The sequence below is a fragment of the Stenella coeruleoalba genome, assembly GCF_951394435.1.
Source record: "Stenella coeruleoalba genome assembly, chromosome: 3".
In the NCBI taxonomy this organism is placed as follows: Eukaryota; Metazoa; Chordata; class Mammalia; order Artiodactyla; family Delphinidae; genus Stenella; species Stenella coeruleoalba.
In genome coordinates this window covers 125971092-125997225 of record NC_137148.1, presented here as the reverse complement: position 1 = coordinate 125997225, position 26134 = coordinate 125971092, and the positions used below count along the sequence as shown (strand labels likewise).

General features: G+C 54.1%; 1 protein-coding gene across 1 annotated transcript in view; it reads left to right on the top strand.

Annotated features, from left to right (window-relative positions):
* Positions 1-1574: 1574 nt before the first annotated feature.
* The window catches only part of CAMK2A (calcium/calmodulin dependent protein kinase II alpha), a gene marked incomplete at both ends in the record, with an annotated part of 62184 nt that continues 37624 nt past the window's right edge, over positions 1575-26134 (top strand). Inside the window, 3 exons of the mRNA XM_079917266.1 lie at positions 1575-1636; positions 17951-18045; positions 26006-26065. Coding sequence (XP_079773392.1) covers positions 1575-1636; positions 17951-18045; positions 26006-26065 — 217 coding nt within the window. The remainder of the gene's footprint in view (positions 1637-17950; positions 18046-26005; positions 26066-26134) is intronic.

Sequence of the window (26134 nt, the reverse complement as noted above, 5' to 3'; positions counted from 1 at the left end):
AAGTGAGCTTGAATGGAGGAGGTGGGTGTGAGGGTCTGAGATTCTGAGTTCAAGCTAGAGCGATGGGGGTGGTCATGGTCTCACTTTAGACCTTCCTTCTCCTCTTCTAGAAACTAAAAAGAGGCCTCACAGTTACATACTCCCCAAAGGCCTCTACAGCCCTCAGCCTGTTCTATCTTCACAGCCTTCCTCTGCAGTGGCAACTTTGTTCTGTTTTGTAGAAAAGGAGCTAGAGGCTCAGAGAGGGGCTGTGACTTTCTCAGCGTCACACAGTTAATATATGTTAGGACTGGAATTGAATTCAGATCTTTAAACGCCAGTCCTTTTCCTTCTTACCCCCCCGGGCCTTGGGGTGAGATCTTGGGGCCATAGATATGGTTATTGCCCTGAAGAGCTGAAGTTGGCCAGGAAAGTGCCCACAAAATTTGGGAATGAGGATTTTAGGGCAGGTCCACGGCCACTCCCCTCCAAGCCAGGCCATGCTCCCCTCCCCACTGCCGCCTCCACCTCTTTCACCTTGACTTGAAGCACAAGCAGAAACTGGGACATGAGCCCCAGGAGATCAGATCTCCATGGCCCCTCTGGCGGCCTGGGGTAACGGAGTGGTTATGGAAGAGACCTCAGGAGGGGACCAATTGTCATGGCTGAGAGGGGTTGGGGTGAGCAGGCAGCCAGGGATATTCCCTCCAGAATCCTGGTAGCTTCTGTGCACTTCCCCCTAGCTAGGGTCCCAGTGTGATGGACAAGGTGGCAAAGAACAGAGAGCGAAAGAGAGAGAGAGAGAGAGAGCAAAATAAAGACAGAGGAAGAGGCCAAAAAAAAAAAAAAAAATTAGAGGGGAGCAGAGAGATAGTTACAGAGGTTACGGTGATCCACTGAGAGAGAGAGATCCCAATGAATTAGCCATCGTTTCCCTGTAAACCTTAGAACCTGGCTGTTGCCAGGGCAACGGGGCAATACCTGTCTCTCCAGAGGAGATGAAGTTGCCAGGGTAACTGCATCCTGTCTTTCCGGGGGACCATCCCAGAATGTGGCACCCACCAGCCGTTACCATGGCAACTGCCTTTTTGCCCCATTTAATCCCATCTTGTCTGTTACAAGGGCCCCACAGTTGGAAGTGGGGGAGGTGGGAAGATTGAAGATTACTTGTGGACTAAGTTTGTTCTCCTTCCCCTCCTCCAACCCCTCCCTTGGTCCATCACCTCGGGGGTGCTGGGTCCGCCCACCCCCGGGTCCACACAGGCCTGCAGTACTGTGTGCAGTAGGGCCAGGGCGCCAGGGAGCAGGTTTTGAAGTGGAAGGCAGGCAGGTGTTGGGGAGGCAGTTACCGGGGCAACGGGAACAGGGCGGTTCGGAGGTGGTTGCCATGGGGACCTGAATGCTGACGAAGACTCGCGAGGCTGTGAGCAGCCACAGTGCTCTGCTCAGAAGCCCCGGGCTCGTCAGTCAAGCCGGTTCTCAGTTTGCACTTGGCAGCACGGGCAGGCGAGTGGCCCCTAGTTCCGGGAACAGAGCAGCGGCATCCCAGTCCTGGTCCTCCAGCCCCAAGCCTCGCCTGCCCACCCAGCGCCAGGATGGCCACCATCACCTGCACCCGCTTCACGGAAGAGTACCAGCTCTTCGAGGAACTGGGAAAGTGAGTTGCACCTCAGAGAGTCCTGGAGGGCTCAGGGAGTCAGTGTCACGGGTGGGGGTGTGCACCTGCAGTGCTCCCAGTGCACACACAGGGAGGAAGGCTGCATGTGTTTGGGGGCACTTGTACGTGCAGAGCGCCTAGAGCCAGGTGCGGGCATGTTTGCCAAGATGAGCCAAGGCCAGCCCGGCGAGTGTGTGCGTAGAGGTGAAGGGTTGACAGTGCATGGCAGTGTCTGTGCGTGTACACACACACACACACATACACACACAAATGCACATGACCTGGGCACACACAGATTCTTAGAAACAGGATTAAAAAGGGATCTTCCCAGTCAGCTGAGTCTAAGGCTGGAATCCCCTGTTGAGTTTCTCTTGAGGTGGCCATCTCCCTCAACTTGGTTACTTCTGGTGACAGAGAGCTCACCACCTCCCAGGTAGTTCCTCCTGCCTTTAGGCACCTACAGCAGCTGTGCAGAGTGGCCAACTTCTCCCTGTAAGCACATCCCCTCCCCACCTCCCCCCTGCCAGCTCCTGCCAGGGGTGAGGGCAACGATACAGCAGGGGTTAATAACGGAGCCACTGGTGAGGCTTCCTAGGTGTTGGGAGGAGGGGAGGGGATGAGGGGAGGGACAATCAGGCGAGCAGTGGGGGGACACTGCTGTTGCAGGGGCTAGTGATGTGAGGGTGCACCAGCTCTGGTCTCTTGGCAAAGTTGTCCAGCCCCAGAGCTCGTTTCCTGCCTCTGATGACTGGTGTAGAGAGAAGGGTGGGAGGATGTGGGGGGTGGAGAGCCCTTTGGGGTAGCCCGATAGATTGTGGAGTGTCAGGGAAGCGTTCCCGGATGCCGCCAGCTAAGTCTGGATCCATGGTAGGGGTACGGTGTAGAGGCAGAGTTTTCCCCGTAGGCAGAGCAGCTCCAGTGCCCTGGGTGGTCCCCACTGTAGCAGCAGGAGTGCAGGGGAGAGGGGCCTTGTGAGCAGGTATGTGGTGCTGTGAGGTCTGGATGTGCACACACAGGGGTGTGCTTTGTTGTGTGTTGCTGCGTGAGGACTGACTCTGGGGTACACTTGCATGCACTGAAAAGGTGTGCATGTGTTCACATGTGTGTGTACCGGAAGGGAGGTGCTGGTGTGTGCTTCATGTGTAAGGCCTAAAAATGCAAGTGTGCCCTGCAGGGGTGGGTGGATGCAAGTGGCACAAGCAGGTCCATTGGCTGGTTTGCAGGGGAATGAAGGTGTGTACATGCGGCACTGTGTGTACACATGTATGGGCGGTCAGAGCTGTATGCATATCAGCTGTGCGTAAATATATGTCTGTGTAAGGATGCACACGTGGGACTGGGGCTCACTGGTGCTCCTGTGAGGTCTGGACCTGCACGTCTGTGAGGAACAGGGGGGCATGTCCACGGGAAGGTTTATGTGTGTGCGTGTGAGGCCTGGGCCCATGGGCTCGGGTGGGAGTGTGGGTGTTGAAGGCGTGTGTGAGCTCAGGCTGGTGTCTGCATATATGTGGGAGGTGGGCCTGTGGCTGTGTACAAGTAGGCTGCCCGCACACACACACACACATGCACTCACACACACACACACACTCACACAGTTGCACACCAGGCTATCCTGATACCTACAGGCACACACCAGCTCCCTCATACAGACACACACCCATGTGCAGATGTGTGCTCACTCCTGTCTGCAGACTTCCTGTCTTTCTGAGTGTGTTTTTGTGCTGGGGATGTGGGGGGCTGGACAGCAGGAACGAAACGTTTGGGGCTGCTCTGGAGGACCGAGGCTGTCTGCTGCACTTGTGCAGGGACCCCTTCTCAGCTGGGTTCTGGCACCCACGGAACCAAGGATTCCCTGATCAGCTGGGAGCTGCCTTTCAGGGTGCGAGCAAGCCTCGGTTTCGGGAGGACTGCGTCACAGAGTGCAGTGAGATGGAGTTGAGACATGACTCAGGCGCTCAAAGTGAAAATAAAAGTGATGTTTTGCCCCAAGAGGAGATGGATATCATGCAGACTGGGTGCTGTGGGGGTGACTTGTCAGGGAGAGCCTGCGTGAGCCTTCTCAGCCCCGCTGTCTGCTGGGGCGCTTGGAGGGATTGGGGCAAGGGCAGAATTTTAGGGGACAGGGAGCCCTTTCGTGGCCATGACAGGAAAACTGAGGGTGGCAGGCATGGCCAGGCCTAATCTGATCAATTTCAGACCTTTTCCTTCCACAACCATCAGCGCTCTTAACCTTTTTAAGGTCACATATTCCTCCAGGTATATGATGAAAGTCTAAGTCTACCTTCCCTAGAAAAACACACAAACTTACGAAATGGTCCAGGCAATGTCAGGACTTGCAGGACATCGGAAAGGCTAAGGATGGGCCTGAGGTTCAGGATGCTTGTATCCGAAAAAAAAAGGAGATGAGGCTCTACACCTCTAATGCCTGGATCTAAAAGGCCTGGGCGCATCACCGAGGAGACAGGGCTTTCGTGCTCTGCGTGCAGCTTCTGTCCAAGTGCCTAGTGGGACAGGAAGTGGCAGTGCCCACAAGGTCTGGACCTCACCACCCATAGCGCTGTGACACTGGGCGGACTGTAGCACCTCTTTCCCCCCACCTGTAACCTGGAGATAAAAAAGCGCTGGGAGGATGAAATGAGATGGTTCTCATAAAGACATAGTGACAAGCCTGGCACGCTGGGGTCATTGTTGCCCTCAGACGAACAGGCTGAAGCTGACCTGCCACGCCTTTACCTTTTGTCTGGAGTTTGCCCAGCTTGGCAGAGGGGCTGACCAAGCCCTGCCCCCCACCCCACCCCCACAGGCTAGCGGGGATATGCAACAGCTCCTGTTCTGTGGGGATAAGTGGCGAAGGTGCCTGCAGGGCCCATCCTTCAATCGGTGACCCAAGGTCCCTGTCAGTGGGGACACTGCTGTTACCACCCAGAAACCGAGCTCCCATTCTGGGAGCCCATGTCAGATCACTGGCACGGTGACTGCCTGAGGCAGCTGGGCTGGCCCTCCAAGGGGACGTGGGGGTCTTTGGACCTCCTTCTGAAGGGCCCTGGCTGCCCAGCTGGAGAGGAGGACACGTGCCTCTCGAGGGCTTCCTGGCACCCTGCCCAGTGAGGCCTGGCTCCTGCCTGCAGGCCTTTGAACAGCTCGTGGGAGGGCTGGCAGTCCCTCCCCCGCCTGGTGGGCAGCCAGTTGAGGGGGCGTGAGCTGGAATCAGGGCCCTGGGGCCTCTCGATGCCACTAGACGAAGGTCGCACTGCAGCGTATGATTCACGTAAGCCAGGAACTTGATTCCAGTTTCCCTAGAGGGTTGAGGTGGGGCTGTCTCTTGGGACCCGGAGACTAGCTCACTCCCTCCTCCCTTGACCCCAATCCTCCTTCCTCCCATGGGAGAGAGAAATGGAAGCCCAGACCTTAGGAGCACAGATGCCTGTTTGGAGGCAAAAGGCAGGCTGCAGCGCCGCCAGCTGCAGGGTCAGAGTGGGCCCGGGCAGTGGGACCAGAGCTCCCCCGCAGACCCAGCCTTCTCGAAGACCAAGATCAGGGGAAGGGGTTGGGTTCCAAGAGGTGGAGAAGGAGGATGCCTCCACCAGCCTTTGACACGCTCTGGGCTTTGGATCCCACTCCCAGGAGAGGTTAGTTAGAGAGGCAGAATTACGCTGCAGCCCGTGTCATCAATGGGCTGCACAGAAAGAGGCTCAGGAGGGGATTTCACTTGAGAAAGGGGTGCGGGAGGAGGGAGGGAGGCTGGAGAGCTTGCAACCCACTCTTTCCTCTCTAGAAACAGGGGCCTGAAACTGACTTAAGGGCGGTGTTGGGGCTGGGGAGGGGCTGCAGGCGCCTGCAAGTTTGCCCCAAGGAGTGGGGAGAGCTACCTCCAGAGCCCCCCCAACCCCGCTTACCTCCATGGCTTTGTCTCATGAATGGGGCTTAGGCTGGGATGATCCGTGGGGGACACTGGGGACCAGAGGCAGCTCCCTGCGCTGGGCGGGGGTCGGTGGGGGCGAGCCCAGGGTCCTGGTTGCTTAGGTTCTCTCTTGGGACACAAGCTCTAACATCTGCAAAATGTGTTTAGCAATCCCGCCCTTCCCTGGCAGAGCTGTTAGGAGGATCGATGGTGTAATATTGGAGAGGGAGAAAATACATGGGCATCGATGTACTCCCCCCACCAAAGACCGGTATTGTGCTTTTATTTTGCTTCTAATAACCTCTCACCTTCACAGCATTTTGGGGCCGGTGTGACACTTCTCCACCCATTAGCTCTGAGGGAGGCAGAGAACTTACTCGCCCATCTTACAGATGAGGAGACTGAGGCTTGAGAAGGTGGAATGACCAGTTCAGCAGACTGGTGGCAGCTCTCAGGCTTGGGTTTGGGTCTCCAGCACCCTGCGTGTGGGGGGAGGGTTGATGAGAGGGGCCGCTTCTGGTGCCCTGTCTGGGGAACACTTCCAGGGAAGAGGGGTGTGGCCTTGTGGGTGAGGGAACTCTGAACTGTCACTTATATATGTCCAATCATGATTCTCCTTCTAATTTGAGGCACCACCCTGGGTGGATTCCTTGTCCTTGGTGTACCTCAGCTTTACCATCTGTGAAATGGGGATCAGAACACTTCTGCAGATGCTGAAATGTGCCGTTAGAGCTGCTACCCTCTTTAGCCTCCGTCTGTGGAAGGCACCCTTGAGGAATTTCGGGCTTCCAGAACACCAGAGCTGGGAGGACCATAGACACTGTCTCTCACAAGCATCAACGGTGGAGCCAACGCCCAGGGAGAGGTGGTTTGCCCAAGGCCACAGGGAGAGGCAGAAGCAGGGTCTGGTAGGGGACCAGATGGTGTGCAGGGGCCAGAGGCCAAGGATGGGAAGTTGGGGGGCAGGTGGGAAGGGGACAGCCTTTCCTCCCTCCTCCTCCGAGCCAGCAGAGCGGAAGGCACGCACATGTTCTGGTGCATGCCGCAGGCCTCCGCCTCCACACAGCCTGAGACACACTGACACTGCCGAGCTTCCCTCCCGCCTGCCTGCCTCCCTGCACAAGCACGCGGTGACTGCTGCCAGCACCCCTGCAGTCTTGGGCCCCGGTCCTCTCAGTGGGGTGATGGCAGAGCCTTGGAATGCAGCGCCTGCATGCTGTTGCTAGTGCACGAACACACACACACACACACACACACACACACACACATGGGTGCATGTGGACGTGCAAGTCGACAAACACACTGGCTCCAACAGGGCATCGAGCAAGAGTCTTACCTCCCAGTGCAGGGAGAGCAAGATGATGCTGGCTAGTCTTCTGGGCTGTCTCTCTCTCTTTCTCTCTCTCTCTGCCCTTGCCTCTCGTCCTTCCCTGTGTCTCTCTGCTCTCTGTTTCTTTCTCTCCCCTTCCCTCTTTTTTGTGCTGGTCCCTTGGCCACAGTCCACCCCTCCTGCATGCATGTTGCCCGTGTCACGGTCTCTTCCGAGCCTCTCTCTGGCACAGTAGGAAGCCTCCCTCCCCAGGCCGGCCTGATGCAGCCCCCCGAGCATGCCACAGCCTGCTGACATCCAGCCCAGGCACTAGATCTAGGTCCTCGTGGGGCTTAGCTGCCCACCAAGGCGTCAGGTGGGCCTGTAAGGCCGGTGGGACTTTCTGTGCTGGAAAACGCTGACAGCCTTGGTGTCTTGGCATCACATAAAAGGAGGAATGCTTCTGTGACTCTTGCATCCACTCAACAAGTATTTCCTGACAACAGACTCTGTTCCCAGCCCCAGGCTGAGCCCAGCAGATACCACATGCCAGACTTATGTCATCTCTGCCCCTTTGGGGCTTATGGATTAGTGAGAATCTGACATTAATTAAATCACTTCAGATATTATTATTTAAATGCAGCTGGTTAAGGGCTCTGAGCACAAACATCGGGCTATGAGCTGCAAAGAGACCTCAACTAGTTGGAATGAGGGAGGTATCAGGGAAGGCTCCCCTGAGGAGGTGACACTGGGGAGCTGGAAGCTGAATAAGAGTCAGTCAGAGGGAAGAGGGTGGAATAGTGTTCCTCAGAGTGGGAACAGCACAGGCAAAGGCTTTGAGGTGTATATTTTGATGGAGCATGTCAGCCCCAGGGAGGTTGGTGGACCTACTCTTCTTAGGCCTGCTCAACTTGCCTCCAACTTTTGGATGCCTGGGTACTAAAAGGAATATTAAAAACCTATAGAATGTCTAGAAGAGGGGGCCTAGGCAGGGTGGCCAAGGTCTGGAAGCCAAATTAAGTGAGAGAGGGCTGAGAAGCTGGGGGAATTTAGCAGGGAGAAAAGACCCCTCAGGGGTGTGTCCTCTCCCCTCATCTCTGCAGGGACATCATGTGGCCCCAGAGATGAGACAAGGCTGCTCTGTATGGCCCTGGAGGGCAGAGCAGGACCAAACGTGTAGAGTAACAAGGAGGTGGGTTTCAGCTCAACGTAAGGAAGAACTTTCCAATGGTCAGAACTGCCCTTCTACCGCCCAGACAGACATGGCCTTGGGAGATAGTGAGCACCCTGCTAGCAGAGATATGCATGCATTTCCACAGCCCTCTTCTCACCCCGTGCCTCCAGTTCCCTCCTGCCCTGCATCCCTGTCCTCGCCTGGTGAGATGCCGTGCTGCAAGCACGAAGTGGGCGACGGTTTCGGGGCCAGAATAGCCTCAGTTCTGCACAGAATACCAAAATGAAGAGTGCTCCCTTGTCTTAGGGACGGGGAAATAAGGCCCAGAGAGGGTCAGGGCCTTGCCTGAGGTCACACCAGCCAGTGACACATGAGGTTTGGGCGCTCCAGCCTCCTTCCAGTCCAGTGCTTGGCTTTTTACCCCTTGGAGCCTCTCTCTCTGAAGCTCTGAAAGTCTTTGCTGTGTACGTGTCGATGGAGCCAGGCCAGGAGGCCCTTGGAGCCTGGGGAGAAAGCAGACCCTCAGCCTTTTTCCTGCTTTGCCTGCTCTGATCCTGTCACCAAGCTCTGTGGAGAGATAGATATATATATATATATATATATATATATATATGTATATATTTACACAGCAGGTTCTTATTAGTTATCCATTTTATACATATTAGTGTATATATGTCAATCCCAATCTCCCAATTCATCACACCACCACCTGTGGATTTTTTTTTTTCCCTTTTGTAACCCATTCAAGAAAACCCAGGCATAGCCCAAACAAGGAATATGTTGGAATTTTTGTTGGTTCAATGTTCCCTGCAGCAAAGAGACTCTTCTGGTTCCCAGGCCTTCTGTGTCCCCCACAAGACTTCTGCTGGGTTGGCACACGGCAGGCCTGGGGGGGTGTGCAGGATAGCTTGAAGACACTGTGTCCCTGCAGGATCTTTTGGAGTCTGGAAGTGGGCGGCTGCAGCGGCTTGGGGAGGGATGTGTGGTTTCAGAAAAAGGTCCTAGGATTTTCTGGCTCTCAAATGCTAGTTTGTGGAGTTTGGGGCAGAGCTGCCATGCTGAGCTGGGGAGAAGAGAGAGAAAACGAAGTGGAAGGGGTCCTGAGCTGCCAGCCCCTACCATCTCAGCTTTATTTGCCGTCTGGTGACCTGCATAGCTGTGTTTTGTTTGTTTGTTATTAAGAAATGATACTATTGGGCTTCCCTTGTGGCGCAGTGGTTGAGAGTCCGCCTGCTGATGCAGGGGACACGGGTTCGTGCCCCGGTCCGGGAAGATCCCACATGCCGCGGAGCGGCTGGGCCTGTGAGCCATGGCCGCTGAGCCTGCGCATCCGGAGCCTGTGCTCCGCAACGGGAGAGGCCACAGCAGTGAGAGGCCCGTGAACCCAAAAAAAAAAAAAAAAAAAAAAAGAAATGATACTATTGCTTCAAACGAAAAAAATAAAGAGGGCTTAAAAATGATCAACAGTTGATTTCACAGATGGGTAAACTGAGGTCCCCCCAAAAGTGAAGGGAATTGCTTAAAGTATGTAGAGGTGGGTGTTTTGGAAACCAAGATGTTCATTTCATTTCTGAACAAATCTGATCCCAGATTTTTAACTGTTTGAGGAATCTAGGAGCCCTCAGAGAATCTCATATGAGCCACAGTCACCCCTGAAAACACACACTCACTCCAACTCACAGAATGTTGTATAATATTTCCCACAGATCCCCCCACCCTAACGCCCATCTGTGGACCCCAAGTTAGGGCCCTCTGATGCGAGAGTATGGGGTATTGGAAAGAGCAAAAGACGATGAGTCAGGAGTCCTGGGTTCAAGGTCTTGGCCTCAGTTTTTTTATCTGTAGAATGGGGAGAGAATGGATCTCAATGGCAAGATACTATTGCAGCTTCCGATGTAGCCACGTGTGGCCCATGCTCTGACCCCTGCGGTGGAGCTGCTCTGGTGGCCAGCCCCAGCTCTGTCCCTTCCCCCAGCCATTCAAACTCCATCTGCTCTGGGTTCCATGCCCCCAGGGCTTACTCTTTGCCAAGTGATCAGATCAGCTAACCTGGGCTGTAAGTTACTGACCACCAAGAGGTATTAGAGATAACAGGTCTGTATACATTTGAACAGGAACGTTCCTTTTTTTTTTTGGCCACGTGATGCACCATGTGGCATTTGGGATCTTAGTTCCACAGCTAGGGATTGAACCTGTGCCCCCTGCATTAGGAGCACAGAATCTTACTACCGGACCACCAGGGAAGTTCCGAGCAGGAACTTTCTGAAATCACCCCAGCTTGTCTCAGAGAGGTAGAATGCTTAGGTATATTAACCCAGAGTGGGGAGATTTGGGGGGAGGAGAGTGGACTTTGATTAAGAGGTGCCTATCACATAGCATCCAGGCAAGATGGTGAGTAGCTAGAAATTTGGGACTAGCATTCTGAAGAGAGGAGGGGTGGTATAGAAGAAGATTTCAACCTTGGGTGATAGTCAGTGGCTTTCATCAGTTTTGGGGGGACGGGTGTCAGAGAATCCTCTGTCAAGCTAATGAAAAATATACATCCTCTGCCCAGAACAACGCACAGACATACAATAAATTTGTTAAAGTTTTAGGTGTGTTCGTGAACGCCCAGAGCCTCCCCAGAAATCCCAGCTAATGGTCCTGGGTAGAAGGGATGGAGGGGGAAGAGGTAAGAATGGGTGGAGAGCGAGCAGGGAGCAGCAATGCTGTGGGGAGGAGGGATGAAGAAGTGAAAGCACTGTCAGCAAGTGGCGGGGGCGGTCCGGGGACAGTGTGGCAGAAAGAAGAGGGAAGCTAGGTCTCAAAGCTGGGTGGTCAGTGGGGCAATCTAGGCAGATCAATCAGACCTAGTGGGGGATGCCGGGGCTGGCAGGGGGCTGGGGGGACGGGCCTGGCACAACTTTTCTTCCAGGGAGCCCGGAGGTGGGAACCAGATTGTGGTGGGTTCATGGAGTGTGGGAGGTGGGAAGAGGAGGCGGTGGATGTCGGACACTTGTTCTGGAAGTTTGGCAGCAACAAAGGGAGGAAGGAAGTGGCCCAGGTTGCTGGGTCGAGAGAAACACTCTTGCTTTTTCTTCAATTTTTTAAGTTTGGGAGAAGGAAGGTTGTTTATTGTTGCAGAATGTGGGAGACCTGGGTGTGTTTGAGGAAGCAGCCAATGAAGGGAAGACCCTAGAGATTGTCAGGACTCCTGCTCATCAGACCCCCAAGGAGGGCAGAGTGGAGAGGGGGTTCGGTGACTGAAGCCCCGTAAGCAGTGTCCCCGTCTGCTGACACCCGCAGGCAAATGCCGTGGGCTCTGGGAGGCTCCGGCATAAAGGAGGGGAGGGTTCCTTTAGGGGAAGTTGGCAGTAACCAGTCTTGGGTATCAAGAACCTCTTCTTATCACTACGTAGCAGACACTTCTCACAGCTGGCCCAGGAGGAAATGGGGCTGGGGCTCCTCATCTCCATTTTTCAAATGGAAGGATAAGCAAGTTGGCAGCCAAGGACCCAGGCCTCCTGAGTCCCCGTCTAATGTTCCTGGTGCCGCCTCTGCAGCCATGTCAGCATTTTGGGGTGTTTTAGGCCAGAGAGGGTGATGAGCCTGCTGTGGGTGGCAGCCAGCAGCTCCCAGGACACTCTGCTTACCAGGCAGCTGAGAAGCAATCTCCCAGGGTGAATCCTGCTTCTCACGGCCCATTAGCACGTCCGCACGTTCTCAGCCACACTGGACCCACTATCACGGCAACCTCCCCATCCGTCAGTCGGAGAACCAGGTGCAGCCTCCCTGCCTGCTCATACCCAGGGACAGGCTGCTGGGCCCTGGGGAGCACCCCACCCCCTCACCATGGCCTCCCCACACCTCCTGTCCTGGCTTGCTCCTTCCCCGAGCTTGGCAGACAAGGTCCAATTTGCCTCTGATGATGCTGGCTGTTCTCATCACTTCGGAGATCATGATGCCTATAAACGGTGTTGTTTCTTGAGCACTTACTATACTCCAGGGACTGGGCTAAACCCACTGCGTACCTTACTCTCTCACTGGATCCTTGAAACAGCTGCTCAGGGTGGGTACTATTCTTACTTACATTTTACAGGGGAGGAAATAGTCTTACCAAGGTTAAATAACTTGCTGGTAAGAGGCTGAACCACGATTTGAACTCTGGTTTGCCTGGTTCAGGAGCGCCTGTTCTTATCCACATAAAACCTCACTATCCAATATGGTGTTCACTAGCCACTTATAATGATTTAAATGAAATAAAATTAAAAATTCAGTCCTTCAGTCTCACTAGCCACACTTCAAATGCTCTGTAGCCATATGAGGCTAGTGCCTGTCACAATGGACAACACAGAGTATTTCCATCATCACAGAAAGTTCTGTTGGACTGCTCGCTACAGAATATTGAAGGTGGAAAGGCCTGTGTACCTTTTAGCCCCACGCCCACCCCACCCCCCAAGTTGCAGATGAAGAATTTGATGCCCACGCTGGGCCGGACCCCTGCCCAAGACCTCCCAGCAGGGCTGAGAGCTGAGGTCTCGTCCCTCCAGTGTCTATCTGACACACACACCCCTCCCTGCCCACATTCTGTGACCCTCTCCTAACATGGGTACTTACCCAGGGTGACGCACGTGTGCTTTGTCACACCCAGAGCCTCTTGACATCACATACACAAGGGCACTGATGGGCTGCTGACACACACCTGTGGGCAGACACTCCCCCCCCCGAACACTTTGCACCCAGGAACGCTGTCACAGGCACTCCCAGTACCCCCCCATGGACATCCCCCACTCACGTAGGGCCCTCGCTTGCAGGCCTCATCCCTTCCTCTTGGGACCCCTGGTCGCTCCCTCCCACCCTGCCCTCCCCACCTTGGCCTCCTCCCCTTTTCCACCCTGTCCTGTTTCCAGGCTCCTACCCACCCACCCACTGGCCACCTGCTCAGCTCAGGGCCGTGGGAGGAGTGGGTTGACTCTTCCTTTTGCCAAGGCTGCTGGGCTGTGGCCACTGGCTCATGCGGGACGAGAATGCAGAAACATGCCTTTTTTAAACAAAAGATAAAAAAGAGAGGAAGTTAGGGCTGCGAGCTTGCTGCCCACACTCTCATTTTGCTGCAGATTCTCCTCTGCCCCTCCTCTCCCTGATCCCCAGCACCGGGACAGGCAGGGAGGAGCCTTTCCACTTGTGGATGGAGACCTGAGGCTGTGTGGGTAGAAAGAGGGGCTCCTTGGCCCAGACCCTTTCCTCGCCCCATTCAGGCATTTGTGTACCTGGTACTGTGCCCAGTGTTTTGCATGTGTTACCTCCCTTAACCTCCCCAACAAACCCAGGAAGGAGATATTATTATAGACCACATTTTATAGGAGGAAACAGACAGTTGAAGGGCCAAGTTCAATATCACACAGTCGGGGCTCAGTCACGATCAGATCACAGGGCTTTGTGAGCCCAGAGCCCCTGCTTTTTAGGGTCACACTCTCTTGCCTTTGGTGGAGTCAGAAGAACAAGGGCAGGTGACCTGGATTCTCTTCACAGCCTCGACAGGATTATGCCTGCTCCCTTAAGGCTTCAGTTTCCTGATCTGTGAAATAGGGGATCATAATTCCAACTTCACAGGGTTGCTGTGAGGGCCAAGGAGCTCAGTGGTGAATGTGCATTTGAAGGGAGGACATCTTCTGGGTATGTGAGAGGCTGGTGTTCTCTGGATCAGTAGCCCTGAACTGGATTTGATAAACTCCTCGCTCTGAGAATCTGCTAAAAGCTATGCATTCTTGCCCCAGAAAAAAATGCATATGCCTACGTTCAGAGACACAGTGTTCCTGCAGCTGCTCCGCCCTTGGCCTGGACCCCTAGTTAGAGCCTGGGATTTACAAAAATCTTGGTGCTGTGTTTTGAGGAGGAAGTTCAGCAAGCGTGCCTTCTCTTGTTTTATAGACATGGCTCTTAGTCCTCAGCTCCTGGGGCAGAGCCCAGGGTCATAGAGCCTCTTGAGCCTCTCTGCACAGAGCCCCATGTGATGGCCCCTCAATGCTGATTTCTAGGGGGACCAGGCATTTAGCAGGACTTCCCCAGAAGGCGGGCAGGGCAGTGCCAAGCTGGCTGGGAAGCAATCACTTGGGCAGCCTGTTAACTGAAAATACTGATTTCTGGGCCTGCATCTGAAGGTTCTGATTTGGTACGTCTGGGAGATGCCTTGGAATATGTTTTTTTGTTTGTTTTTTTGAAATTTATTTTTGGCTGCATTGGGTCTTCGTGGCTGTGTGCGGGCTTTCTCTAGTTGCCGCGAGCGGGGACTACTCTTCATTGCGGTGCGTGGACTTCTCACTGCGGTGGCTTCTCTTGCTGCAGAGCACGGGCTCTAGGCGTGTGGGCTTCAGTAGTTGTGGCATGCGGGCTCAGTAGCTGTGGCTTGCGGCTCTAGAGCGCAGGCTCGGTAGTTGTGGCTCACGGGCTTAGTTGCTCCACGGCATGTGGGATCTTCCCGGACCAGGGCTCGAACTCGTGTCCCCTGCATTGGCAGGCGGATTCTTAACCACTGCACCACCAGGGAAGTCCGGGAATCTTTTAAAAAGAGATGGCGCATTGGTTAAGAATCCGCCTGCCAATGCAGGGGACACGAGTTCGAGCCCTGGTCCGGGAAGATCCCACATGCCGTGGAGCAACTAAGCCCGTGCACCACAACTACCGAGCCTGCGCTCTACAGCCGCGAGCCACAGCTACCGAGCCCACGCGCAGCAACTGCTGAAGCCCGTACGCCTAGAGCCCATGCTCTGCAGCAAGAGAAGCCACCGCAATGAGAAGCCCACGCACCGCAACGAAGAGTAGCCCCCGCTTGCTGCAACTAGAGAAAGCCCGCACGCAGCCACGAAGACCCAATGCAGCAAAAAAAAAAAAAGATTCCCAAGGCATTCTGAAACAGCCTGTTTGATAACCATCGATCTAATGTCTTTATCTAGAATGGAGTTTTGTTTCTCTAGTGGAGAAATTATATTTCTCCCTCCCTGCCTCACATCCTCCCTTTCTCCCTCACTCTATCCATCCATCCCTCCATCCAAGTTAATTAAACTCCAACTCTGGCCCAAGCATGAGCTAGATGCTGGTGAGTGAGACAAGCCCTCCTTCTCTGCTCCTCCTCTCCCTGGAGTTCACAAAACCTTTCCCAGAAGTGACCCCTTGAAACATTCTCTCTCCTGGGGCTTCTGAGAATCATGGCCTCCCACTGGGCAGAAACCTCCCTGTTTGGGTAGGGTGGGCACCTTTGAGAGACCAGTGTGCTCACCTTCCTCAGATGCCTGTTCCTATTCCTAAAACCCCAGACTGAAATCTTCTCCCCGTCTCATTTGAGAACCTCTCACCTAAATCTGCCTCCTGTTCCTAGAGTAACATTTATGGAAGCCCTGTTGGTAGGTAGCATTGGGTACCTGTGCATGGGTGTGGAGAACATTCCAGTCCTGACCCTCAGGAACCCTCCGTCTGGTGGACAGACAAGCTGAACGAGCAAGCACAGTCCTAGGCTAGATGGGGAGGTGTGGGGTGCTCTGGGAGCACAAACAGCGGGACATGTCGCCAGGAGGCTTCTCAGGGAGGGGCACCCGGTCTGCTGCTCTCTCCAGGTGGAGGACAGGCAGGGCTGCACACCCCACGGACGGTCTGTTGCTGTGCCCATGAATTCTGGCCTTCCTCAGCTTTCCTACGAGGTCATATTTCCTGGTCTCTAGCCCTCCTCCCAGATCTTTCTTACTTATCCTTCGCCACAGTTTCCCACTCATTCCCTTCATGCTGCCCGGACACGAAGAAGCCGGTGACACAACGCCCAGGGATGTGTGTAGGGCAAGCATCTCCGCCAGCCTGCGGGCTTTGCCGGTGCCTGCCAGCGTCCGCCCCAGCTCCCATCAGCCTCATTTTTGTGGCTTGGACCTGCCTGTGTGCTTAGGAGAGGGGATCAAAGTTTGGAGGATATGGTGGGGTGAGGCCATTTCAGGAACCTGGGCATTCAGGCCAGCAAGCGGCAGGCTCCCTGGGTGGAAGAGAAGCCAAAAACCTGGGGGAGGAAATACCTGAGTTCTAGACATGACCTGGCCTGTGTGACCTTGAGCAATCAATCTACCCTGAGCTACACTGAAGCTCAAAATCTTGGGCTCCGCCTCAGACTTAAGGAATCAGAATCTGCCTTTTAAACAAGATGCCTGGGTAATTCCTATGCACATTAAAACTGGGGAAGGCTGCCCAGGAGACTTGCTTCTTGACATTAGCCTGTGGTTAAGGTGGTAATGGTGGTGACCACAGGTAGTGTCTGGCCCGTTAGGGGGCCTCCTCTGTGATGTGAAGGGGTTGGACCAGCTGACCTTTGTGGTGGAGGGTATAACATGGCACCTAGATGACGGATCTAGCCCTCAAACTAGTTTTGTTTGGCAAAATACTGTGTTTAAATTTTTTGGAATAAGGTACCAGTATTTAAAAATTGGGAAATGTCACGAAAATACCCAGACTTCCAGTTTTTCTCGAAAAATCAAACAATCTGGGAAATGGGCCACATTCCACATGGCAACAATGTCTTCTATGAGCAGTGAAACCAACAGCCCTTGCTCCAAGTTCTCCCAGCCACGAATACGTTGAAGATAAAAACCCAGGAGTCTCTTAAAACATGAAAAACTGCTCAGCTTCGCTCTTGATATGAAAATTCCAAATCAAATCTGCACTGAGTCACCACGTTCCACATCTCACTAGCAAAGATATGAAAGTTTGATAACACGTTGTGTTGACAAGGGTGGAGGAAAATGGTCCCCTCACATCCTAGTACGAAAGTAAGTTGGTACACCTCTAAGATGGATCATCTCTCATTATCTATCAGAATTACCACACAACACCTACCCTTTGACCAAATAATACCAGTTCTAGAAGTTTAGTCGAAGACACTTGTACACATGGGAAATGTAATTGTAATGCACGCATACAAGGTTAGTCATTGCAGCACTGTTTGTAATAGCTATAGATCGGAAGTAACCTAACTGCCCATCGACAGGGGACTGGCTAGGTAAGTTATAGGACAGCCACATGATTAAATGAGGAACTCTTTTTTTAAAAAACATTTATTTATTTTTAAATTTTTATTGGAGTAGAGTTGATTTACAATAGGAACTCTTTATGTTATAATACAGAAGGAGGATCTCTAAAAAATTTCTGGGGCTTCCCTGATGGCGCAGTCGTTGAGAGTCTGCCTGCCGATGCAGGGGACACGAGTTTGTGCCCTGGTCCGGGAAGATCCCACATGCCGCGTTGCGGCTGGGCCCGTGAACAATGGCTGCTGAGCCTGCGCATCCTGCGCGTCCGGAGCCTGTGCTCCGCGGCGGGAGAGGTCACGGCAGTGAGAGGCCCGCGTACCGCCAAAAAAAAAAAAAAAAAAAAAAAAATATATTTCTGAAAAAGAGGAGAATGTAGAACAGCATGCAAGGTCCAGTATCCAGTATTGCGGAGAGTATCTGTGGAAAGATGCTCTGGTAACACTGGCCATCTCTTGGGAGGGGACTTTGGAGACTAGTGTACAGGGATGGGGAGGACTCTTTTAACTATCTACACTTTTGTACCTTTTGAACTTTGAACCATGTCAATGTGTTACCTACTCAAAGAATAAAAAACTGAAAATTTCCAGGGACCTAGATTCTGTGATTCTAACACTGCATGATTCTAATGTTTTAGAATTTGGTGAACCTAACTTATTAGGACTCTACAAGTCTCATGTCTCATGAGGCCAAGCTCCTAAAGATTTACTACCAGTGGTTCACCTGGGTCTCCGGGCCTGCTCCGTCCCTGAATCGGGCCCCAGCAGCCCCTACGAGCCCAAGCAGCACTGAGCGAGGGCTCCCTCCCAGCACGGTGCAGCTGCACGAACTGTGGTGTCTCTTGGGAACGCAGCCCTTGGGCCCTCCCTCACCCTCTTTGCCTTCTCTGTCCTAGGGGAGCCTTCTCAGTGGTGCGCAGGTGTGTGAAGGTGCTGGCTGGCCAGGAATATGCTGCCAAGATCATCAACACTAAGAAGCTCTCGGCCAGAGGTAGGCGGTGGATCCGTGCCTGGCCTGCCCTCCGGGGCTCTCCTCCCTTCAGCCCTCCCTCTACCCCTTGGGTTGGAACCAGGATCTGGGTCTGTCCGCCTGGATGTTGCTGCTGTCAGAGGTGGGGGCTCTTCTTCCTGTGGGTATGATGAGAATAGACACCTCCATATTCCTTCCTTAGAGGGTCTGGGCTGGAGGCCACAGCCTCTCCCACAAGCCAGGCTCTCTGCCCCTCATCCACCCGTGCAGGTAAAGACTAAGGTGCTCGGTAGGCCTTCCTTTCCCTGCTTTTCTGCCGCTTGCCTCCATTCTCACCGCCAGACCTCTGTACCTACCTTTCTCTCTACCTGGATGCTCTTACCTGGCTCCTTACAAGGATAGCTCTTTCTCAACCTTCAGGTCTCAGTTCAATGTCACATCCTTGGAGAGACTTCCCTGACCCCCAGACCTGAGGGGGACTTCCCCATTTTATATCTCTCATTACTGTTTCCTCTCTTTGTGGCTTTCTATCAACCTGGAGCTATCCCATTGACTGGCTTGGTGCCTTGTTTAATATCTATGTTCCCTCATGACCATGAGCACCAAGAAGGTGGGAGTGGGTCTCATTCCCTACATACGCCCAGCACCTAGGACGGCGCCCGACGCGTCTCGGGGCTCAACCAGTGTCCCGTGAACTCCAAGTGCACTCAGCTTCAACCAATCCAGTCCACCCTCTGGTCCCTATATACTCCCTTGGACGGTGGCTTCCAAGCCTGGAATCCCCTGGAGAGCTTCAAACACTCCTGATGCCTGGATCCCGCAGGTTGCGATTTAATTAGTCTGGGCTGCGACTTGGGTTTTGGAAATGATCCCCAGGAAATTCTAATTAGGAAGTGGTCCTAAACCAGTAACATCAGCAACACCAGGAGACTGTTAGGAATGCAAATTCATGATTCCAGATATAAGGAATCAGAACCGCATTTTTTTTTTGTTTTGTTTTGGTTTTTGTTTGGTTTTTTTGCGGTATGCGGACCTCTCACTGCCGCGGACCCCACCCCGCTGTGGAGCACAGGCTCCGGACGTGCAGGCCCAGCGGCCATGGCTCACAGGCACAGCCGCTCCGCGGCATGTGGGATCCTCCCGGACCGGGGCACGAACCCGTGTCCCCTGCATCGGCAGGTGGACTCCCAACCACTGCGCCACCAGGGAAGCCCCAGAATCGCATTTTAACAAGACACTGGTGATTTGTATGGATGTTAAAACTTGGAACGCCTGCACAGAAGCTTTGCTTCTTGCCCTTAGCATGTGGTTAGGGCGGTAATGGTGGTGACCATAGTCAGCGCGTTGGGGAGGATTATCTACAAAGATCTCCGCGCTAGGGCTTCCCTGGTGGCGCAGTGGTTGAGGGTCCGCCTGCCGATGCAGGGGACATGGGTTCGTGCCCCGGTCCGGGAAGATCCCACATGCCGCGGAGCGGCTGGGCCCGTGAGCCATGGCCGCTGAGCCTGCGCGTCCCGAGCCTGTGCTCTGCAACGGGAGAGGCCACAACGGTGAGAGGCCCACGTACCGGAAAAAAAAGATCTCCGCTCTGAATGGTGGGTCTTTGCTGCCTTGGGGACCCCCAGTGGGTGGAGGACGTTCTGTTGGGTGAGGCGGGTACACGTGCGGTCTGTGCAGCCCATGGCTTGTGCAGTGTGGAAGACATCGTGTGAGGGATTGGTGAAGTGTCCAGGTGTTTGCCTGGCATAGTGGCAGCTGTGTCTGGGCCAGGGCCCAGCAGGTGTGGATTTCACAGAGGCTGGCACAGGATGCACACTGTCCCCCGCAGGCCTCCCAGCATGTTCCGTGTTGGACTGTGTGCTGCTGCCTTTCATCTCTCTGGCTCAGTGTTGCTGGGAGCCCAGTGCTTTCTCCTAGTTACTGAACCCCGCCCATAGGCAGACCAGTGTCCTTCAGGGAGGAGAGGCTGGGCTGGGGGTGGGGGGGGTGCTCTGAAGACCAGGGCCCGCCGTGCCACACAGTCCACATGAACGCTGGCGTGGAAGGGCGAGACCTGTGGAAGGTCGAGGGCCAGAGCCGGGGGCAGGGAGCCAGGGCTGGCAGGAAGGCCAGTAGGAGGGCTGCCTCACCCAATTGCTGGGACTTGCCTTGCCGTTGCTGTGTGACTAGTGGCTGTCTGGTGCCCTCTCTGTGCTTTACATCACTATTGATCAAGGGAGATGTCCCAATCCCTGAGATACAGAGGGGGCGGGACTAGAGCCACGGCTTGGGGTGATTGGTTGGGTTGCCCCCAAAATGAGGGAGGGTCAGAAACCAAGGTCTTGGGACTTCCCTGGTGGTCCAGTGGTTAAGGCACTCCTGCTTTCCAATGCGGGGGGTGCAGGTTCGATCCCTGGTAGGGGAGCTAAGATCCCACATGACTTGTGGCCAAAAAACCAAAATATAAAACAGAAGCAATATTGTAACAAATTCAATACAGACTTTAAAAATGGTCCACATCAAAAACATCTCAAAAAAAAAAAAAAGAAAGAAAGAAAGAAACCAAGGTCCTCCCTGGATTCTGGGGAATCTTGGGCCAGTTCACCACATTCTCAGAGCCACATCCACACAAGCACACGACAGAAAGAGACAGATGCATATGGGGGGCATGGAGGGAGCATTGCCTATTTTCTGGAAGGTGACTAAGCGTTCCAGGGACAGTGTAGACTCTGGGCTGTGCAGTAACTGCCCCCTCTCTGGATCTCAGGGGCCTTTGAGCTCCTGGGAGGAAGGCGCTCAGGCCTAGGTGAATGTGAAGGGTGGGAGTGGGGAGCTTCTGAGAGAACCTTCCCGAAGAAGTCTGCCAACTGCCAACGCGTTTCTCCCCAGCAGGAGATGAGGGGCAGAGCTTCTTTTAGCAGGTTTCTTTGTTTGCCGCTCACAGTGCCTGGGGTGGGGACTCGTTTGATGCTGAATATTTGCCAACACGTTCCAAGCTTCTCCTGCTGGCACTCCCCCCACCCCCCCCCACCCCCGTGACTTTGGCAGTTCCCAGAGGGGGGGCACGCCCCCGTGGGGTGTCGGTTCACTCCCCAGGGAGCTGTGTCTTCCCCTTCTCCACGGGGTCAGCCTCTTCTATCAAGCGTTTCCCAAACCCCGGAGAGAATTTTTGTGTCTATTTTTAAACTACTCTTTTATATAAAATGCTCATAGTATAAACAATTCGAGGAAGCCATAAAGACATGAAATGAAGGTAAAAATATTTTCCTGTCCCAGTCCTTGCCAAATCCCCCTGGGGGCCTTTTGAAAAATACAGCTGCCCCAGTTCCACCCCTGAGGGTGTGGGATTCAGGAGGTGAGGCCCAAGCTCTTGCATTTAAAAAGTCCTAAAAAAAATAAAATAAAATAAAAAAATAAAAAGTCCTGTCAGCAGTGACAACAGCCAGTACATGCTCAGCGCCAGCTCCCTGCCAGGGGCTCTGGAAGCTTCCTAGCTATAGCCTCGCCAGGCAGGCACACACAGAATTCATCAACGTTTTAGGGCACGCTGGGCAAGCGGATGTGGCTGGTGCCGCCAGAGGTGACTGGCCCTCATACAGCGACCTCCGTTAGCCCCACTGTCCACCTGAGCGCTGAGGGGTCACTTCCTCGGCTCCCCGGCCATCAGTCCCAGGACACTGGGTGGGAAGCACGGGGTGAGATCATTCAGGCTGCCTCTGAGCTTCAGGTTCATGCAAGGGAGCCTTCGAAGAGGCAGTAAGACACGTCTTTCCGGTCTCTCTCATCTCCTTCCCCACCCCTGCCCGGCACTCCTGGCCCTCGGGATTATTTCTCCAACCTCCTAGGATCTGGAGGCTTGTTGAAGTCCTGTGGGGGGAGGGAACATTTTCTGTTCCGAGACTCAGAGGTCTATTTTCTGCCCTGGTTCCTGTGCCTCTAGCCAGAATCCCGCTGCCCATCTGCCTGCTAGAGCCCACCCCCTCTGCAGGCAGAGCCCTCAGGCTGCCTGACTGCACTTCCCGGGGCTCTGCTTTCCCCCGCTCTGCCCTGCTGGTACTGTCTGGCCCCAGGAACCTCTCCCCAGAGTTTCCACCCACCTGCTGCCTGCCGAGCTCTGGGCAGGGCTGGCCCCCTTAACCCCAATATCTTGCCCCCAGGCCTGCCCCAAGGGACAGAAGGAGAAGATTCACAAAGCGTTTATCATAATGGGCATTGGGAGCAAGTCTTCCTGGTACCCAGGCAGGAGGCTGCAGACTAGCTTCTCTCAGACCCCTCACCGTCATGGGCCTCTACTGAGCTGGATGGATTAATTTATCAATTATGAGAATGGGAGGCAATATAGTACAGTAATTATCAACGTGGGTTGAAATCCCAGCTCTGCCACTTCTTGGCTATGGGAACTTGGACAAGCTGCTGTGTGGCTCTAGGCCCTGGGAACAAGGCAGAGACCAACAGACAAGGTCTTGCTCTCATTGCACCTGTTTTCTACAGGAGGGAGACTGAAAAGAACATTAAACACACAAGTAAGCTGGGTAATTTCAGGTAGCAATGAGTATTACAAAGAAAATAAGACAGGGTAATGGGGAAGTGATGGGGCTGGAGGGACATTCAGAAAAGGCAGCCGGGGAAGCTCTCTGAGGAGGTGACATTGTGCTGGGACCTGCCTGAAAAGAAGGCAGCCATGAGAAGACCCAGGAGAAGAGTGTTCCAGGCAGAGGGCGCATCAGGTGCAAAGGCCCTGAGGTGGGAAGGGGCTTGCAGTGCCTGAGGCCGCAAAGGAGGCCAGTGTGGCTGGAGCTTCAAGGCCAAGATGAGGTCGGACCCAGCACCCAGCAGTCTTCCTGGATGTGGTGAGGAGTTTGGATTGTATTATAAGTACATTAGGAAGCTGTCGGCAAGTTTGAAGTCAGTATCTAATTTATATTTTAATAAGAGGTCTGTGGCTGCCCAGGACTATTGGCTGGGGGTTGGGGGGAGTGTTCAGGAGTAGTTTCTCAGAGCTCTGAGTTGTAATAAGGCTTGATCACCTTGATGACCACCTTGATTTTGATAAAGAGACTGCTCCTTTAGCACTGGGCCTCAGTTTCTCCATCTGCCTAATGGAGCAAGGCCTCAGAGGTCAAGAGGAACTCAGTCCCTACGTTTCTTGAGGTTCCCTACATATTAGAAAATGAAAACATTTCAGAGTTACAAAAGTTATTGTATAAAGTACATGTTTACATTCAACAAATTAATGATTTTAGCGCTGAAATTTGCAATGCAGTGTAATTGTACTATGCACAAGATGATTACAAGATTTATAAAAAGAATTAGTTCCTAGCCTTTCCAGCAGTGAGGTCTGGTAACCAGGCACATTTTCTTTTTTTTAAAACTAAATTTATTTATTTATTTATTTTTGGCTGCGTTGGGTCTTCGTTGCTGTGCGCGGACTTTCTCTAGTTGCGGTGAGCGGGGGCTACTCTTCGATGCGGTGCGCGGGCTTCTCATTGCAGTGGCTCCTCTTGCTGCAGAGCACGGGCTCTAGGCTCGTGGGCTTCAGTAGTTGTGGCTCGCGGGCTCCAGAGCACAGGCTCAGTAGTTGTGGCGCACGGACTTAGCTGCTCCACAGCATGTGGGATCTTCCCAGGCCATGGCTCGAACCCGTGTCCCCTGTTTTGGCAGGCGGATCCTTAACCACTGAGCCACCAGGGAAGTCCCCAGGCACACATTTGAACTGTGTGACGAACGTTTTCTTCTTTCAATCCTGTCAGTGTACCTCTGCTCCTGGGTGACCTCGCGTGGAGAAAAACATCAGAATTCTGGATTTAGATCCTTTATCCCTTGAATGTGTAGCCTAGGTCAGGAGGCCCCCAGCCCCCACTGATAGGCCCCACTTTGAGCTGCCTGGTTTCTGGTTCTGCTGGGGATGGGTGGGTGGGGGGCAGGGTTTGGAGCTGGGGAGGGTCCAGCCTTCCTCAGCTCAGGGATGGACCTTGACCAGCCCTGGATGGGGATCCCCCTCCTTTGCCTGGGAATCAGCTTTCCTGCCCCCGCCCTGGAGGATATGGAAGGATGCAGAGAGGGAAGAGGAAACGGGGGATACCCCTAAGCCTGGACCAGCCTCCCCTTCCCTAGCCTGTAGCCGCCTTTAGCTGGGGAGTGGAGCTTCCACTCTATGGAAGAAGGATTGGTCTTAATTGCTTTGCTGATGGAAAAGCCACATGTTAGTATTGATCTTGGTTTCTGCAGCCCTTGGAGGACGGCTGGTGATTCCTCTAATGGAGGGGGAAGGGGAGAGGGAAGCTGGCTGCCTGGAGACAGGGCTGGGACTTTCTCCATCCTCATCATCCTCCCTGGTGCCCACCTGCTTTGGAGGGGCCATTCAGAGACAGGGGTTCTAGTCCTGGCTCCGCTTCTGAGTGTCTGTGTGAGTTCGCTCCTCTGGGCCTCAATTTTCCCATTCGGGAATAGGGGGCAGGTGGAGGAGGTGGTGATGAGTCAGGGTGTGGAAAATGGGACAGCACCGGGTTGTTTTTTGTTGTTGTTTTGTTTTGTTTTTTGCCGTGACACTCGGCTTGCGGGATCTCAGTTCTCTGACCAGGGACTGAACCTGGGCCACGGCAGTGAAGGCCCGGAATCCTAACCACCAGGCCACCAGGGAACTCCCTGACTTACGCCTGGAGCCTGACTGCCTGAGTACAAAGCGTGCGGCCACTGCTCACCACAGTGTGGCCTTGGGCCAGATACTTAATGTCTCTGAACCTCTGTTCCCTCCTCTGTAAAGCCAGCACAGTGGTAGCGCCATCCTCAGAGGACTGTCATGAGGGCTTACATAGTCTACATTTGCGACTGGCTCCTTTTATATACTGTTTTGTTTTTTAAAATTAAGGCATTAAATACCAAATTGGAGAAAAGCACCAAAAAGGAAATTGCAAAACGCTTAAAATGGGGACAGTGATGCCCACAGCCCAGGGCTGTTGGGAGGACTGAGTGGGGTCAGGGGTGTGCTTGCTCTCAGCAGCCTCAGTATCAGGGACCACAGGTGCAGACCCCAAGCGAGGCCTCTCTCCCAGGTGGGCAGGGAAATCCAGGGGATTTGGACAAACGTCCTGAGAAGCAGGTGGGAGATCTCTGAGTAAGCCCTGAGGCTGCCATGGCCAAGTTCTACCTGCAGATTCTTTGGGGCTCTCTGTGTCCCTGGTCCCAACTCCTCTCACGGGAGGCGGCTTCTGTGAATTAATATGGCCCTTCTCCTGCAGAGAATTCCCACTCCCTTAGAAAGTTTCGTTCATTCAGTCGTTTGTTCTTTCATTCAGTTATTCCTTGAGCACCTACTATGGGCCAGGCATTTGGGTAGATGCCACAGGCACAACAGAGACCAAGTCCTCGTCCTCAAGGACAGCGATCTCCCTGAGACAGAATGGGACGTGCTGTCCAGGGGCCCCGAGAGCACAGAGGAGGAGCCCCTACCAGCTGGTAGTCAGGGCAGGCTGCCAGGAAAGGGCGACATCGAAGGATGGGTAGGAGTGAATGACAGCCGGTGAGGAACAGGTGGGAGGCCGAGAGGGAGCTTTCCAAGCTGAGAGAACCGCGTGTGCGAAGGCTCCAGAGTGGGAGGGCTGAGCAGCGCGTGCCTGGAGAGGTGAAGTTCAGCAGTTCAGTCCGTCTGGGGTGTAGTGTGAGGGGCAGGGCTGGAGGAGGGGCAGCTGGAGCCTGTTGTGCGAGTGGGGATGTTCCAGGCTGCCTGGAGCTTGGCTCTGATACAGGAAAGAGATGCCCCTCGTTTGAGAGCCCTGAAAGCCAAGGGAGGGGAAGGGACTTCTGCGTCACTGCAAACCCAGCCTCCCTCCCTTTCGCTGCAGCCCACTGCCTTCCTGGAGGACACAGAGGCTCTGCCCAAAAGGCAGGCGAGCTTGCCCGGGGCCCAGGTGCTGCCCTGGGAGGTGGAGGCTGTGAGGAGGGAGAGATGGGATGGGTGGAGGCTCCTCTCTCACCTGGACTCACCTGGGCATCTGTGTTTCAGACCACCAGAAGCTGGAGCGTGAAGCCCGCATCTGCCGCCTGCTGAAGCACCCCAACATTGGTGAGCATGGGGGATGGGTGAGGGGTACAGGTGGGGCCTGGCCCAGCTCCCCTGCCTGCCCTGGTAGGT